The sequence below is a fragment of the Dreissena polymorpha genome, chromosome 15 (assembly GCF_020536995.1).
Source record: "Dreissena polymorpha isolate Duluth1 chromosome 15, UMN_Dpol_1.0, whole genome shotgun sequence".
Lineage (NCBI taxonomy): Eukaryota > Metazoa > Mollusca > Bivalvia > Myida > Dreissenidae > Dreissena > Dreissena polymorpha.
This window is the reverse complement of record NC_068369.1, coordinates 53,585,407-53,604,153: the sequence shown is the minus strand read 5'-3', so window position 1 is coordinate 53,604,153 and position 18,747 is coordinate 53,585,407. Positions and strand designations below refer to the sequence as shown.

At 32.6% G+C, this 18,747-nt stretch overlaps 1 protein-coding gene across 1 annotated transcript; it reads right to left on the bottom strand.

Moving 5' to 3' along the window:
• Window positions 1–872: 872 nt before the first annotated feature.
• LOC127859756 (putative nuclease HARBI1) lies at window positions 873–16,817 on the bottom strand. Its single transcript, XM_052397265.1, has 4 exons — window positions 16,620–16,817; window positions 2,225–2,457; window positions 1,345–1,599; window positions 873–1,086 (listed from the first exon to the last, which is right to left on the bottom strand). The coding sequence occupies exons 1-4, from the start codon at window positions 16,815–16,817 to the stop codon at window positions 873–875; spliced, it is 900 nt and encodes a 299-aa protein (XP_052253225.1).
• Between the last annotated feature and the right edge of the window lie 1,930 nt (window positions 16,818–18,747).

The following is an 18,747-nucleotide window of genomic DNA, read 5'->3' as shown; positions in this document are numbered from 1 at the left end:
GCAATGTCACTACTTTGGCCTCTTGCAACCCGTAACAATAGTTTATATTATTTACATATTAGCATAGTTATTGTTTTTGTTTGATTAGTCATATGCATCATATGTTATGCAAAAATGATTGTGAACAACTTTAATTTAAAAATCACTATCATACAATAATGAAGAATGATTAATGTATCTTAAACAAAGAATTTTCAAAATGCCAATTCTTAACATAACTAGTGTTATCTTATCTATGAACAAGTACATGTTAATTAGGCTCCATTGGTCATTGTCGCCTCGGGTACTACTTACGTGTACCACGGGTACTCTTAAGTATACTTACATGTACCCCGGGTACGGTAAATATACTTAATCGTACCCGGTCGATATTAGACTGTACTAGAGTTGTATCCCCGCCTAAAATCCTATATCGTAAAACGCGCTACCGATTATCTTAAACAAACTTCTCTTTTTTTTTAAACTGCGTCAACATGCTTTGTGAGTATGAGTTTCGATAATATAGAGGCCATTTTACAGAAATTTAACATAAATGTGAATATATTTAATTAAAAAAAAAAGCCGACAACGACCGATTCAGCTTTAAATTTCCCGGGTACGTTTTAGTATATTTACCGTACCCGGGGTACATGTAAGTATACTTAAGAGTACTCGGGGTACATGTAAGTAGTACCCGAGCCGACAATGACCAATCAAGCGTTAATTAGCCCATCGACATATTACAAATACATAGTTCAAATATTCAATACATAAAATCACATTTTGTATGAAAATGTGTAACAGATCCATTGGATATGATGTTTTATGGTTTAGTTAACATTGTTCTTGTTAATACATGACTCACTGAGCTGTTTCATCAACTTCATTAAGTTTTATAATAAATTGACTACACTTTGCCGCGTTTGCACGCCATTGCCATTAAGTGGCCCATCAAACACATGTTCGTTATGGTCGTCCTCCTCCAAGACAAGTGGGGTTGGAACATTCATTTCCTTGCACAGATTATGTAATCTCATGCATACACTAACAATTTGTGCAGCTTTTGAGGGCTTGACTAAGAGGCATCCTCCACTTTTGTGTAAACATCTATAAAGGCAATACTACTTGTTTTAGTAATTTAAAATTTAAAATCAACATGAAATATTGAAATTTGTTGTTAAAAATTGTTTATTGTATATTATAACAATGATTTACAAAATGTAAATAGCTTTAAAATAAACTAAAACTTTTTTTTTTCAAATGTGTACAATATAGTACCCTTAAATGTTAACTATTATAATTTAATAACTGTCTAACAATTGTTTGACTTTCCTGTAACATTTATTTAAATGTACATATACTTGCCTAAACCTGGATTTCAATATCCTAAATGCCCTCTCCACCACTAGTCTGGTTTTAACACGGGCATTGTTGTAAAGAACCTCTGATGGTGTACTTGGTGTACCAATTGGTGTTAGTAGATACGGTTTTAAACCATTACCACTGTCGCCCAACAGCCAGTTGTTGTTAGTAGTTGTCAGCCACTGCTTCAAGGCACAGTTTTCCATGATTGTGCTGTCATGAACTGAGCCTGGCCATTGGGCAACAACATCAGTGAATCTGTAACATATATTTCATTAATTATTAAAATAGTCTTTCAAAATCATAACGAATATTTAACAACAGTAATATTGTTATATATATTGTTCATGCATAATGATATTGCAGTATATTTCATTAAAATGATATGTATCATGTGTGAGAATTTTCTTGATTTATGTAATGAAAAATGGAATGAATGCAATAAATTATGGTGTATACATGTATTTGTTACTTTAGTTAATATTCGCTATTGTTGTTTATTCTGATCTGAAAAGGCAACCCATACCATTTAATGTTTAAGCAACAAAGTGGCAAACTATTCCTAGAGGTCGCCGTGGTGTAATGGATATGGTGTCCGCCTAGCGACCGGGAGGTCTTGGGTTCGATTCCCGCTGTGGGAGCGTTCTTTCGATCTCCCATATAGACACCAAGTACTGGTTCTAGGCCCAGGAAACGGACTCGAGAGCATTTCAAATAAGTAGGAATTACTTTCTATGCAATCGAGCTAAAATAAATAGGTTTAAACTAAACTAAACTATTCCTTATCCATTATTATCAATGATTAACTGTTTATGGTAAGAACAAAGATACATGTATTTGAATAGTTAAAAAAATAATAAATTGCAAACATAGAATAATGTACGTCATTTCATGGTCCACGACCGCTTGAACATTTATAGCATGGTAGCCCTTCCGGCAAACATACACCTCCTCCGCCTCACTTGGTGCAATTATGGGTATTAAGGTTCCATCAACAGCACCAATAACATTTGGATTTTTTCCCAGCCTAAAAAAAACAGTTTTGACTCTTCTGAAGTCTTCAGCTGTTATTGGAAAATGGATTGTGTCCAATTTTTTTTCAAGCGCTGCCAACACCTTTAAAGAAAAAAAGTTCTAAGCTCCTATATAAGGCTAATTACATTATAATTGTTTATTTCCGCACAAAACCTGATGTCGTTAAATGCGCTTCGGAATACGAAACAAAATTCTCTTTGAACAAAACCTGCTTTTTGAGTATGTGTTTCCATAATATGCCGGCTATTTGACAAAATATTGACATAATAATGAACACAATTATTTTAAAAACATTAGCCAACAACGACCAACTTAACGTTATAATTCACAGGTACATTTAAGTATATTAAGCTTTCTTGGGGTACATTGAAGAATACTTTAAGAGTACCCAGAGTACATTTGAGTAGTACCCGAGCCAACAAGGACCAATAGAGCAACACTAATTTAAAATGAATAATTCAAAATTCCAGACAGTCAATATTAAGAATGAACACAATCAAACTATAAAAATGTTCGTTTGCATGGTAACTGTATTAAAAAGAATAAAATAAAAGATATTGAATCTAATTTTTTTTAATTTTAATTGATAATTCAGAAAAACGAATTGTTCTTACTTTTCAATACACGATTACATTTATTTTAATTAACGGTTCTAACTTTTATTACATGTTTTATAGTGATTGGACCATCCGTCCGTCTGTCTTTCCGTCACACTTTGCATTTAGGTTTCGCATTTAGGTTTCTAAAAGTCCTTATAACTTTTATGTCCCTTCAAATGTAAACTTCATATTTGGTATGCAAGTGTATATGGACAAGGTCTTTCCATATGCACACAAATTTTTACCCCTTTCACCTTGACATTGAACTTAAGTTCTGCGTTTAGGTTTAGAATTCTGAGTTTAGGTTTAGAAATATTCTCATAACTTATAAGTAGCTTCAGACAGCAACTTGATGTTTGGCATGCCTGTGTATCTCATGGAGCTGCACATTTTGAGTGATGAAAGGTCAATGTCAATGTCATCCTTCAAGGTAAAAGGTCAAATATATGGCTTTAAAGCGGTGCAGAACGGGGCATTGTGTTTCTGACAAACACATTTCTTGTTATAGTATAATTCTGCAGTATGTAACAAGTGTTATTTCGACAATAACCATTTGGAAAAGTAAGGCAAGTGTTTTGGACTTGAGACTTGACTGCAGTATACAATAGAGGCAACTATCAACTGAGCTGGCGACTGGTTGTAAACAAAATAGACAAAAGTACAGTACACTTTAATCAGTGAGGACAACATAATATTTTCATGATATTTTTACCACAGAAATCGATCTCGACACGGAACTCCTGCTGATCCAATGTAGATCCCCGACTTCAATGTAAAATCGCCTTTCGCAAGGTATCTCAAAGTAACTAGCACCTAAAACAATAACAATACACAGTTTGTGCCACACAAAATTAAGAGTTTGTAAACTGATGTTGACATATGGATCGATCAATTTGTGCATATATTACTGTATGATTGAACCATTGATATTTATACAAATGTGTAAACACACTTACGTTATAAGCTAGTAAAAAGTTATCCAACAATAAAAGTACTTTCACTCAACATTCGTCGAGTTAGTTTGATGAACTTTCAACGTGTGACGAATATAGCCATGTTAAAAACGAAAGTTGAATGAATTGTCAAAAGAAAAATCGAACAAATCATAACAACAATCGCTTCGAACATGTTGAAATTCTTGTGTAGCCAAACTTAAATCCGCGATATCGCCTATTCACAACATCATTTTTCTGTCAACAATCGTCAACAATCAACCCAGGATTTCCGCAACAGAAATTTCCCTACTCCTATAAATATGAGGTCGATTTACATCGACTAGATTACGTCTAATTATTTGGACTAAAATTACCCATGCCATACAGTATTACAGTATTACAAGGTCTAAATATAGATAAAGGGTTTACATAAACTAAATAGTTGTAGCGTTCCTTATACCTTAGAGATATAAATACATAGCGTTTTAAATAAGAAAATAGCATATACCTTCGTCATCGAATCCAACGCATAGTTGCGCTCAGTGAATGCCGATATATCGTATTTGATCAAATTGTGCACATATATTATCGCTTCACGTGTGAGTCTATATCGTTCAACGATTTCCGAATCTCTTAATTCATCAATTGGGATGATTATTTTCTTATAAATTCGAGGAAGATGTTCGCGTCTGCGAAATATCGGTACATACGCCGCCATATTTACGCAAAATAACTGAGTTACGTGAGCCTTTGAGCAACCGTAACTTTAAGTGCAAACTTACGGTAAACGTTACTTTACGAAGTTTATAGAAACGCTACTAACTGAATGTTTTGCACTTACGCATGATTTTTGAACGTACGTTGTTCTTAGAAACGGCCCCCAGGGTGTCTACAAACACGTAAAGTGGTGGCCGAGTTTTTACATACACGACCAGTAACTTTCAAACTGTGAAATAAACAAACGTTTTCCTTCTTTAATCATGTTTACAAAAAATACTGGTGGTGACATCAAAGGATGTTTATTTGTGGTAAAAATAACAGTATTATGTAATTGGGTAATTATAAAATTATAATGGTCATTGTCAACTAAGAAATGATCATCAGCCACATCAATGCCCTGGGACCATCCACAGCGGTCCACCACATGCTCGACGACGACGAGTCTTGAACGATGAACGACTGATATGGTTGAAATGTAACATTAAATTGAATTGTGTCGTACATGTATCTCATTTGTATTAGAAATGTAATTAAATTAAATCAGCATGCGGAAAATCTGAATGATAATAATGTGTCGTATTAATATTGTAGTGTGTCAAAAATGTATCTTATTAATATGTGATTACTCCCTCATTATTGTTTTAAATGACATGAAATATTCAAATATATATATTGTATCCATGTTTTACTTGTTGCTAAATAAAACGGATTACAAAGTAAATCAGTTATTATTTTTTATTGAACCGATTTGTTTAGGCAAAAAATGATATCAGTTATTTTGGCCGTAAAACCCATTGTTCCAGTACAGTAGCCAGGTGCCTGTGTATTAAGTTGATAAGATAATGATCATCACGGCAGCTTGCTATTACACAGTGTATTCATTCTGCTGGCGTTGTGTTAGATGTCATTTTTATCAGTTTTCAATTATGTGTATCTCTTCGCTTAACTCAACGTTCAATGGCACGCGCACTTAACATAATTACAAAATATAACGCGTATCATTATATTACTTTTTATTAATTACGTACACGTATTAAATTTTATATATTGTTTTTTTTCTTGTGTTTTTCTCAACCAGAAAGAAATAATAAAACATATAAATAAATATAAAATTCAACATGAAATCATTTTTATTAAATCATATTTTACAAGAAACTTTTTAAAATAGCATTAAACTTAATTGAAGATCTGACATTGATTCCGCCATAAATCATTACTTCTTATTACTATTATGTTACTATTATGTTATTTAAATAGAAGCACTAATTAAAAAAACAACAGTATTGCGTTATTTAAATCGTAAAATTAACCAAAAATTTCCTAACAGAATTCGTTTTTCAGAGGTAGCTCATTCATTTCCCTTAATTCTTTACCTTAGGCATAGCATTAATTACTCAACTCAAAATTAATCCACAGTTTGCAAATAAATGCCTCTAATGTTATTGTAAGCCGATAATAGGTGTCATTAACACCTCGTTGTAGGTATACCTCCTCTATAAAATCAATTTACCGAAACCTCCACGGCTTTTACTATATAAATCAATTTACCGAACTTGTCATTTACCGAAACCACCAGCACCCTATTCAAATATGTACACGTTTCTTGACAAAAAAGTAGTATATGGCGACTATTTCATAATTGTATGATCGTGTCATTGTTATGTGTTTATATAATTTATATTTTTCACGAGTGGTGATTTTTTACGATCAATCAAATTACGTGAAACGCTAACAATTATTGATTTCAACTCTTGAAAATGTGTAATGTGCTTTTTATTGTTTAACAAATCAAAGTTTAAACTTAGGACACGATTATTCACATTCTTTTCAACTCGAGAAAGAGTGGAATGATCGAGTAATCATTTACCGATATTTTAAACTAAATCATAGCATAACATGAAAAAATAAATATATAATAAATTCATATTATTATTCGGTGAAACGGAAATATTTTACTTTATTACACCCGATGACAAGGAGGGATAAGTTCTCAGCAACAGACGATGCTGTCAATAGAAAAATAGAAAAAAAATAGGGAGACGCAGGCTTTTCAACAGATACAATTGCTTTCTGGGACATGCAATTACCGACGTAAAGCGGTCTTACAATAGCAGTCCAACGGGCTTTTTAGTTCACCACACGGATGATTGGAAGGTTCCAATGAATATTGGCGGTCATAAAAACCAATTTACCATCCCGAACAGTATGTTATGTCGATAGACGCGACACAATGTTGTTTTCCTACAAGCACTTTTGACCAGGCAGTTCAAGGTTTCACGAAGTGTTTGTTTGTGCGAGTGAAGTTAGAAATTGCCATGTAAGCATAAGACAACTCTAAATTAAAGTTTCTTGAAAATTTGTTATTTTTGTTAAAGATTTTTTTATTTTGAAAGTGTCAAATTTGGAATAGTGTGTATTTATAATAACGATATATTTATATATTTTAAGTACTCACTTCGTTTTTATACTTTACAGTTAAATGTTTTATCTAAAAAAGCTCATTTTCCCTAAACTGATAGTCTAGCGTTTTCTGCAATCAGCAAATATTTGGCAGCAAAGTTAGGTGATCGTTTAATTTTAAAAAAAGTTAAATTTTGACTAAAACGATATACATGTATCTAGGCAAATTTGTTATTAAGTAATAAATATATATATATATATATATATATATATATATATATATATATATATATATATATATATATATATATATATATTATATATATATTATACAATCATATACGTGAACAAATGATCCGAACTGTCCACAATATATAATTATTACAATCAAAAGCATTGAGTTTTACATTTACAAAATGATTTTGCTTAACCGGGCGAATAAAAAGAATAGCGATATAAACTTGTTGGTGTACTTACCGCAATTTCGCTGGATTTTACTCGTAGGTAAACTGTATGCGTTTGTCCACAATTATCCCTACTGTTTCGCAAGATCAGCTCTAACAAGGTGAAACTTCAGCTGCAACTATAGGGGCAAAACCCCGATTGTCTCAATTGGTCATATATGTATGACACGGCACCAATTGCCACACAGTGAGATACAGTAAAAACTACAATAAAGCATACTTTAACAGGCGACACACAACCAAATGAAAATAAAGTAGATACAGATTTGCAAGACTGTATGTTTGTATAACAAACATAAATGTGCGAAATCAAAGCCTGACACAATAAAATCGGTAAAATGGGAATCTTCAGCTTCGTAAGCAAAGGATTAACGATATACGGCACATTTGAAGAAAAAAAAAGATTGTAAGTCGGTTTTCGGTAAGAAGCTTCGGAGACAAAACGCCTCATTAAATCGCTTTGTTTGACACTATACAAAAGCAACATCGTTCATGAAAAGTATTTCATATTCGACCTATGGGCATTATCGGGATAAATTAAAAGTTTTCTTTACGAACATTGACCTAGACGGATTTGATACAGTTATCATTGAATGTCTTCGCTGTGGACGTTTTTTTCTTTTCTGTTTATAGATATCACTCATTCATAAAACAAATTGCTCGCGCTATAATCCCTCACAGTAATAGTCGAAAACCAATTGCTTTAACACAAAGAGAATAACAAACTGAAGTATATTGAGTTAGCAATTTTGAACATCATTTTAAATGGTTTTTATTCCTTTGGACACAATTTATTTTTATAATTGAATGCATTAAAATATAAAGAGTTTTAAATTATTAAACGTTTAATCATAATCTCCATCCCAGTTGTATTCTTCTTTTTTTTCGTTCAGTTGTGTATTATTTTGTGTGTAATTTTTCTAGCGTTTGTTTCAGACTTGTATGCAAGGGTAAAAGGGAAAACAATAAAAACAAAAACTCATGCTGTGATGAGATTTCCCTCATACTGGTGTAGCGGAATGTAGCAAATAATTGGTTGTTTAAATATCGAAGTAGTGTTAACGATGAAGTAGCGTGTTAAGCCCTGGCTGCGCGAATTAAACACTTGGTTCATCGCGATTGAGACCACGTCCTAAAATGGTGCAACATAAAATATATATCGGATCTATCCTCTGCCAAGATCAGACATTATCTTAAAATAATGAAATTTTAGTTTCTTTTATCATAACATAACGCTTACTTAAAACAAGTTAAAACAATGTTAATATAGGACGAATGCCTTCCAGATGTAACGAGTATTGCTTACGCATTGACCATATATTTAAAATAAAAATTTGAAATATACTTACCGGTACTATTGCTAAAGTCTAAAAGGTGATTTGCAATTGCAAATATTTTTACACTAAAAGGGAACCTCCCGCTGAAAATTATACGCATTAAATATCATGTCTGAGTATTGCTTGTTGTTTATATAGGCATTGGTGTATAGTTATTGATAAAAACAGAAATACGCACACAGTGTGATGATACTTGTCAACTTATTTTGACCATAAGTAGTTCATGTTGTTAAGTTTGAAAATTATAATATGTGTCCATTGAACAATGTGCAATATTTATTAATGTGAACTGTTCCAAAACATGTTTAAGAAATAAATAGCTGCATATACCGACATTGCATGTCTTCGGTAAAATTATCGCCTCTAAATTTGTCCCGGTAGTGAAACCTCTATTACCGCAGCTTAATTGTATCAAGACACGTCAATCCGAACTGAAACGCAAAGCTACCATGGAATTCACGTCAATACGTTCTGTTACTCTAGCGATACATATGTTATGGTTCCACCGAATTAGATAGAGATGACATACCTTCTATTATTAGTCATTCATCGCGTTTGTATGATCAGGACAGTAACATCTAATTACGCATGTTTTCTTTCGAAAATGCCAACATATTGGGATCAATAGCGGTTTATATCATCTAGTTCCCCGTACAAATGTGGGCCAATATAATCAAATTTTAATAACATAGGTTAGGTTTCTTCAATATATACAATACAGATACAGTCCGTGATTATACATGATTAAACATAGTAACATATATTAAGGCATGACACGTGATAAGTATTGAATTTCATAAAGTGTTAAATAAAATACCAAAACATGAAAAGGTCTCGAACAATTTATTTTTTGGATTACATTGTTTGGATAGAATTTATTTAACAATTATTGCTATAACAATAACATTAAAAAATCAAAGCACCATAGGCGCTGAATGCCTGGGGCTAGATTTAGTGTGCTTGGGAAGAAGTTTAGTTCTTAAAAAAAGATAGTTCGACTATGTATATAGTTGTCAATATCTTTATACATAGTCAAACTATATTTTTTTTAAGAAGACGTTTTGTCGGAAGTTTTTTTGTTGATTTAGTATGTGTATGCATTATTATAAACAGGTTTATAAAAATCAAGGCTGCAGCTGCATTTTTCAAAAAGTCACAATGGATAGTCGATCAATAAGTCATGTCCATCCTACATAGGCGATGAAGATATGTGGCTGGGAACGAGATTATGACCCATCTGGGTCTGTCACTTTTTGTGTGTCATAAATGCTGAATGCCCGTTTTGGATGAAATGACGTCCTTATTCAACCAGTATCGGTACTTGTTATGCTGATCAGTTTGTGTTGATAATATCTCGATTGATCGCGTATCTGGATGAACATAATTAATTTCAAAGTACGGAATTAATTGTACCAAAATTAATCCGTAAATACTCATGGTTGCAATGGGAACAAAAAATGTTCTTTTTTCATATTTATTACCATTTTAAAGAATTTAAGCCAAAATAGGCATAGAAAATCAACAAAATATGTTCTGGACAGATATGGAACATCATTAACATGTTTATTATATACATAAATATATGCACATTTTCTGGAAAAAGGTGTGAATTCAGAAATTGAACATTTCGTACAGCTATGAACTTAAAACTAAAACGAATAACTCCTCATGATACAATTTGTGTTGTGTGTCTGTACTGCCAGACATTATTTTGTTTATTTAGCAATTCAATTTTGTTCCATGATTGATAAAATTAAGTAGACAAAATACATTAAGTTATGGAAACAGTAATTTGTGGATTGCATATACATGCTGTTTGTGATCAAAAATGTATTTGAAGTTAATATATTATTAATCTTCGCATAAGTGTCAAACCAAATTCACTAGTGCATTTCATACGTAGAGATTCAAAAACATGATTTTCAACTTAAACAAAATAAAAGCAATAAGCACTACATATTTAATGGCACACGTCACTAATTAATTCACTATAGATTTAACTTTAAACACCAAAATGTTCATTAACATGTAAAAATAAATCAAATACAAACATAACATGAACACATACGTTAACATCACATATCTTGATGTTGAAATGAACAACAGTATTAGTGATATTATTTTAAGACCACAATATTAGCAGGCATACAATACAATGTATTTCTTATCGTGTAAAGAACATTTTATAGTTAGATCACTATGAATGAGTTGTTTATCATTAATCAAACAAATGTGTCCACACGACACGGATGCCCCCAACTGTAACTTTGTCACTACATAAAAGCATAAGTGTGCAAATGTTTTTGAGATATACATCGCCTTTATTTTATTTAACTATTAGTTTGCTACATAACAGGTGTTCAATATTTATATTTTGTTTGTTACATATGGCATCTGCTGCAGTTTGTAGATGTTTTTTTCTGCCAATTCTTCGCATGCATGTTCGAACTTGGCCTAGAGACCATCTAGATAAAACTTGTGAACAAGTTTGGTGAAGATCAGATGAAAACTACTTGAATTAGAGAGCAGACACCAAGCTGAATGTTTAAAACGCACTTAGTGACCCAGTGAACTAGAGTTTTGCCCGACATGCCCCATGTTCACACCTGGCGTAGACATTATGTAGATACAACTTCTTACAGAGTTTGGGAAAGATCGGATGAAAACTACTTGAATTAGAGAGAGGACACTATGCTGAATGTTTGAAACGCACTAAGTGACCCTATGACATAGTTTTTGGCCCAGCATGACCCATGTTTTACTTGACCTAGACATTATCCGGATGCAACTTCTGACCAAGTTTGGAGATCGGTTTAGAACTACTTGAATTAGAGAGTGGACACGAAAAGTGTTACGGTAGTCGAACTTGTTGACGCTCTCAAATATTAAGCTACTTTTTATATTGGTAATATTTGGAGAATATTCCAAAGAATTTAGCCCATATAAAAAGTATCTCTAAATTCATTGCGCGTCTTATAAATAAGACTAGTGTAATGGAGAACAGACAGACTGGCAGATGGACAGTGCGAAAACAATATGCCGCCCGTTGGGGGCATAAAATATATTTTTCATGTATCTGACATGGTGTGCAGAAACAATAAAAAATGTAAAAATAAAATATTCCCTTCTCATACTTAATATATTACCTATGGATGACAGACTGATTGGAAAAACAACACAAGATACACATTGTTGATATTTTGTACTCAAATTCATGCACATCAATAAAAAAGTATTGTATTTATTCTTTGAAGAAAAATCACCTGTTAAGTCTGGATTAAAAAATCTTATCTGTTAAAAAATGTCAATCACAACACAACATAAACACAATATTTGCCGATCTAGGCCGAAAATATACGAGTGTCTACGGAGACAGTAAGAAGATTTTTTACTGGTATATTTTTTAAGGTATTAGCACTCTAATGAACTTCGTGCAATATCGCATTCTTTCGTTCATATCCGTCACTCCGAACGCTGGACTTTGCGGAAAACTCAATCGGGACTTCTCGGACAATTTCGCCATAACGGCGATCGTCTATACCATGCTCTAATGTGTGCTTCCAGCTGATTCACTAGACAGTTATCAAAATACCTAGTTAAAACAATGTTCTAGAACTTTGACCAAGACGTCTTGAATATAGGAATGTGGGTTGTACCGAATTGATAGCTTTTACTTGTATTACGTAGATCATTGACCTGGCCTGAAAGCCTCATATGTTTTATATATGAGAAACATCGTTTCTTGTTGGAAGCTTCTTGCTTAGTGTGTAATTTTCCTGTTGTAGGCTACGACAGGACACGTAATATGTTGTGTAAGCTTTATGTACTTGATAATCATTAAATATTCTCTAATTATATTTGTTTACGTTATGTATGATAAAAAATTAAATGATTCAATGATTAAAACAAATGTATATACTTACCGCTTTTATGATATTTTCTGTTAAAAATGAAAATTCTGTCTTAGTGGAAATTCGGTTTAGGCGGAAAGTGTGGTCCCTGTCGGGCCGCACAGGCTAATCTTGGAGGGCACTTTACGCACATGCATTAATCCCCCTTTTCACACAGCATGGCCCATATTTATGTGGCGGATTATAACTTCTTGACTATTTGAATATGCATGAAACTCAAACACATGTCACAATAGTATGATATATATTATTAAATTAATGACAACGGGAAACATGAGAAATTGTAAGAATTCATTTACACCCACATTTCTCAAGTATATCATCTGTAACTAAACTAGGTCGAATGTTTCAGTAGAAATTTACAGGCTTAACAAAAACATGAACACTTCAAAGCATATGCTGCGATGAATTATAACCTGGTTGCTATGGTTTTATCAATAGCATGGTTTGAACTATTATTTTTTAGCCAATACCATGTGAAATATGGTTGGATGATACAAATTTAAACTCAAAATGTATGTGCGAGTAAAAAATTCATTTCTGAACAAAAAGTATTTCATCATTTTTAAGAATCAGTGAAATATTCTTGTTTCTATGCTGCATTTTTATCGACATGTTGTGTATGCGTGGAGTTGTCAAATGGGCTGAAGTGGTCAAATGGGAATTTCGTTTTGTAACGTAACGAATACACAGCACCTTGCAAAGTGTAGTCGTAATCGTTGAATTCTAGCTTCAAAACAAACAAGAAAAGCATGTATTTGCTTTTTCAATTAGATTTCATAGAGAATATAATCGATTCTGACCTAAATGAATGCATACACCTTTTCAAATATGACATCATATAGTTTAATCAAATCTGAGAATTTCTCAATTATTAACTGTAAAGCTTTTCAAAAACAAAAATGTAAGAAGTGTTAAACATAATTATCGATTTTAAAGTACTTATTTTCCACATGGAAGTTACGAGCGTTATATTGCTGAAGTAAGTAATTACGTTATCAATTTAAATTTAAAATTCCATGAACGTTTTGACATTTCAAACCAAAAAATGTGTCTATCGTGATTAAATAAATCAAAACATAATGTCATTTGTCTCGGTTCTATCTTACGGAAAAAGAGTATACCTCTTTTTTATTCTCGCGCGGACCACTAGCATTATGCTAGTTTTTTTTTGTTTTGGTCTTAAATATTGACTTTTAATACCAAGGGTTGCTTCTGAAACATTCAAATAGTTTCAACTTTTCAGCTGCACCGTATTTGGATGCCACATTGTTGATACTATTAACAGTCAATCGATTACAATCAGAAGCATACTTGCTTCATGATTATGATGGTTGTATTTGTATTACAGAAGTAAATTTAATAAAAGCAGCATTTGTATCCCAAATTGACAAATAAATCTTCTGCTATCGACTTAATAATAATAAAAATCTTTTCACGTGATATTTGCTTTCTTAATGCGATATATCCATTCTTGAATTATTTACTCTCACTTGTAAACACGATGTTTTGAGTGTTTATTTAGTATTCGAACGGTAAAGGTTCGGTGATCGTGCATACTGTCTTATTTGTATCTTCACAAAATGAACATAGAATTTCAGATCAGTTCGAGGAAGACATTTTGTTTTTATTGGGAATCAAGATATGCATTATATGATGTCGGTTCAAAAGTATGTTTAATGCAGCGTCATAACTGGACTGCGTACATGACGTCTTCCGAAATCAACGTTTTTACGGAATTGAAACCGACGCCATTGACAATTGTTTAATTTACAACAAATATAAAGTACCAAAAAAGTCATAGCTTGAGTCTTTTATATACTTCTCTATCAGAAACATAGTGCTTTTATCCTATGCACCGCTTTGCACTACGGAATGGTACAACTTAAATGTGTACCGCATTGCACTGTATATTACTAGGAAATATTCTGTGAAACGGTGTCAATTAAAACCATAATAGTCTCTCAAGATCAACACAATGACAAATGTTCAAAACATCACGATATAAAAACACCACTAGCTACGTCTGTGGAAAGATATATATAAGCCAGCATCTACTACGTTTTGTCTTGTGTGTGTTTTTTTTGTTAAAGATTTTGTAATCATATATTTTTCCAAAGAAAACAGATATATTTCCAAAGAAAAAACTTTTGGCTTCCAAAAAGAAAGAGTGATTTGCTTTCTTTAATGTACTTTATTCACTTTATCAAAATTATACCGTATACAAAACCTTCAATAACTAATATACCATAAAGCATTGGTATGAATGCATGGGATTAATTAGTGATCTCTTGCGAACTCATTATCAAAGAAGTCTTTGAAAAAATAATCATCCAATATGTAAGCGATCTTTGCTGAAGTATTTTTTCCTTCCGTTTTGAGAGATCAAACAAGATAGACGATGTCAATTCTAACATCAAAGCATCTGCCACAGACTTATTCACAACAAACAGAATAATAATGATATATATATATATTTATCACATGCCATACCCTGTGTCCCATGTAATATAACCATTACAAATATTTTTTTGTCTTACACATGTGTAATATACTTTTTAAGCGTTTCCATTGGCTTATTTTTCGTTCGATTGACCAATCGCATTTTGTTTTTTGATGAAATGACGTTCCAACGTCAAATGACGTCACGAAATGTAAACAACATTTGAGAATTAGCATTATGTGAGCGTAAATATTTATTTAATTTGCTCATTTAAAAGCATGTGATAAAAAAGAACTGACACTCGATGTCATATTATACCATATTTTATTAAACTCGTCCAGGAAATTCTTTAGTAAGTTCGCCAAAGGCTCGCTTACTTACAAAATTCCTGAACTCGTTTAATAAAATATGGTTTGATGACAACTCGTGCCAGATCCTATATATATCAAACGGTAGATTTGTGGCATATAGTATATGACTCATTTATCAATGTGTATGATATTCCTTCAGACAATATAAGGTTATATAGGTGATTTGCATACCTCGATATATGATACAAAATTTAAGTTTACGTGGTTTTAACTCAATTATGAATTGCACTTGTTTAAGACCTTAATTGAAGTAATTATTCAATTATTAAATGAAAGCAACACATTTTACTTTTGTTTCATGGTTAAGTACAATAAAACTGTAAAAATACTTTAACGTAAGGTTCACCTGCAAAGTGTGGTATAACAAAGCCTGTCATTTAATCTTAGGCTTCCCGATTTGTAAACACATATTAACCCTTATATTTATTGTATCTTTTGCAAATTATAGAGTATTGTATAAGATGCTTATTTTGTAAAATCCCTACGTGTGTGTATTGTTATATTAACAGAATTGTATACTGCATGTTGCTTATCCAACGACACAAATAACATAACAATTGGACACAACTGAACATAACGAGAACTAGCGTGCTCTGTAATAAGTCAATATCACATTAAAACCGCGAGTCGTTTAATCTTAGCAAATGCATTACTATGTTTCAAATGTATAAACCCTCTTGTTCAATATCATACTTCCATGTTCTTAAATGTTTATCTACGGACATTAAGTAATACTTTTGGTCATTAATTGATGTTTCGTAAATGCCATTTTGACTTTTAAAAAATGAAATCTAGAGCAAAACTATTATGTTAATACAATAAACGCAATACGAGTCGAAATAATAAGCTTATGTAACGGTACAAATTATAATACCGTATGTACTGTATGTATAAATATATACTTGAACAAAATAATGCCAATAGTTTGAGAAAGAAATGGCCTACACAAGTGCAAATAGAACTGTTGTGCTTTTTTTGGTAATGTTTAACATTATCCAAGTTGTATTGAATGCTGGCATATATTTACTGTTCCCGATCGACAACGTTTCAAATAATACTTTACAGAGGGAATGTTTGCTTGTATTTCATCTTTCTGTTGATGTATCGTATTGTCATCAGACTTCGTACTACCCATGCATAGTTTACCATCTTTGGGCCCAACCGTGTACGACCTTTCTCGGTCTTGTTTGGCTCGACACCTCAGAAACACGGCACGGTTTCGCAACTTTCCCGCTAGGGGTCGGTCTCCTGCCCGGACCATACATATATAATGTATCATGTATAAATCTATACGTGCCATATATTCTTTATCTAGAGAATAATACACAATGAAAACCGCGAGTCGTTTAATCTAAGCAAATGCATTACTATGTTTCAAATGTATAAACCGTGTACGATCTTTCTCGGTCTTGTTTGGTTCGACACCTCAGAAACACGGCACGGTTTCGCAACTTTCCCGCTAGGGGTCGGTCTCCTGCCCGGACCATACATATATAATGTATCATGTATAAATCTATACGTGTCATATATTCTTTATCTAGAGAATAATACACAATGAAAAAAAAACATTAAGTTCACATGATTACGAAATATTTATTTGTTCCCTACAAGCGGGATACTTAAGACCAGTGCACTAAATTCGTTACTCCTTCTAATTCGATAGCTATTTTGCATCTTGACTCGTATGAAATGTCTGACTTGACTGATTTTAATGTGGCAAACCAGTCACGTTGTTATGTAAGTCGATAAATCTTTCACTTCTATCTTTGCCTATGATTTCTCCAGGGACAGAATGAGCTAATACAATTTCATACGTTCCGACGATCTCGATTTCGTAACATAAGGTTGAATTGTGTGGTTATTACCGTACAATATTTGCCTAGTAATGCACTCTGATCATGTTTCGAACGAATGACGCGCTTAAATAACCTACCTCATTATGTATAGCCGAAAATAGCATTGTTGTCAACGGAATAAGCCACTGTGCTGTTCGTAATTTATCTGTTAAATCGTTCTTAATAATCATTACAAAAGGCAATTAATACAACTTACACCGATATTTGATGTTCATCATATTATACCTTATATCGAAATCTCATACTTGACAATAAAATAACACCATCCTCTGTTACATTACTGCTTAAGATAAGTGTATACACATTTTTCTCACTCACTTCCACATTGCGTGCCCCGGCTTATCTTGGACGGTACTATACGCACAGGTATACGCAGCTGGATTGTTCACATAGCGCGGCTCATATCAAATACGTGACGGCCATGTCATGCTTCTTAGTCCGCGAAAGTTCATCCCAAACGGTTTGGCTTACGTACGAAGTAGAACCTTGCAAGGTGAATAACATATATTGTCATAAGTATGTGCATACTTTTGAACGCTAACTTATTACACATAGATTAAACTTACTTATGGTCTATTAAGACATTAGAATATAAAATGTGTACAAATATGCTTTCATTTTGTAATTTATTCGGTGTATGTTCAAAGAGGATTGTGTGTCTTTTAGCTCCAATTTAAGTACATCATAAAAACTGGCGTAATATTCCATATAAAATTCTAGATTTATCCGGTACCACTCGAAGCTCGGAGGTGATTTTCAATATAAAATTATTCATGAAACATTAAACCTCGCAGTTACGTAATGCGTGATTCATATGCATATTTCTGGCACACCAAAATTAATCTGGAAACCGCCCTTAATGCATGGTCATATAGTGTCGTTCCAGATAAGCCTTGAATTACGCACAGGTTTACAGCTACAGAGTGAGGTGTGTCTACCCTTATTTAAATGTGCCTGTATATGATATGTGAAGAATATGAATGAGGTTTACACCACATATTGATGTATTTATTTAATAAATCAACTTGAACATCATTGTATTATTTATTGCATAAAGCACTGCATATTTATAGCAATTTACAAAAATGTATGATCTCAAGGTAATCTTAAAAGTGTTTCATGCAAATATGACAGCATCCGTTTATTTTAAGATGTTTATTAATGGAACACATAATAACATTGCCTATTTTTGAAAAAAACATTGCATCTAACCTTGGAAGTATTTAGCTATTGACGTCAAATATAAATTACGGCGTTATTATTTCGACAAACTGCTTTTATTGAAAGACATACTCTTAATATAGCATTTGTGTATAATGACTTTTTAAGAAAGAT

Excerpts from the sequence above, each read along its gene's own strand:
- LOC127859756 (XM_052397265.1), bottom strand. The coding sequence starts at position 16,817 with ATGGTCCGGGCAGGAGACCGACCCCTAGCGGGAAAGTTGCGAAACCGT. Across the intron at positions 2,458-16,619 it reads TACAAGCAAACATTCCCTCT|GTGTTGGCAGCGCTTGAAAA; the intron begins GTAAAGTATTAT and ends TTTTCTTTAAAG. Across the intron at positions 1,087-1,344 it reads ATATTGAAATCCAGGTTTAG|ATGTTTACACAAAAGTGGAG; the intron begins GCAAGTATATGT and ends TTGCCTTTATAG.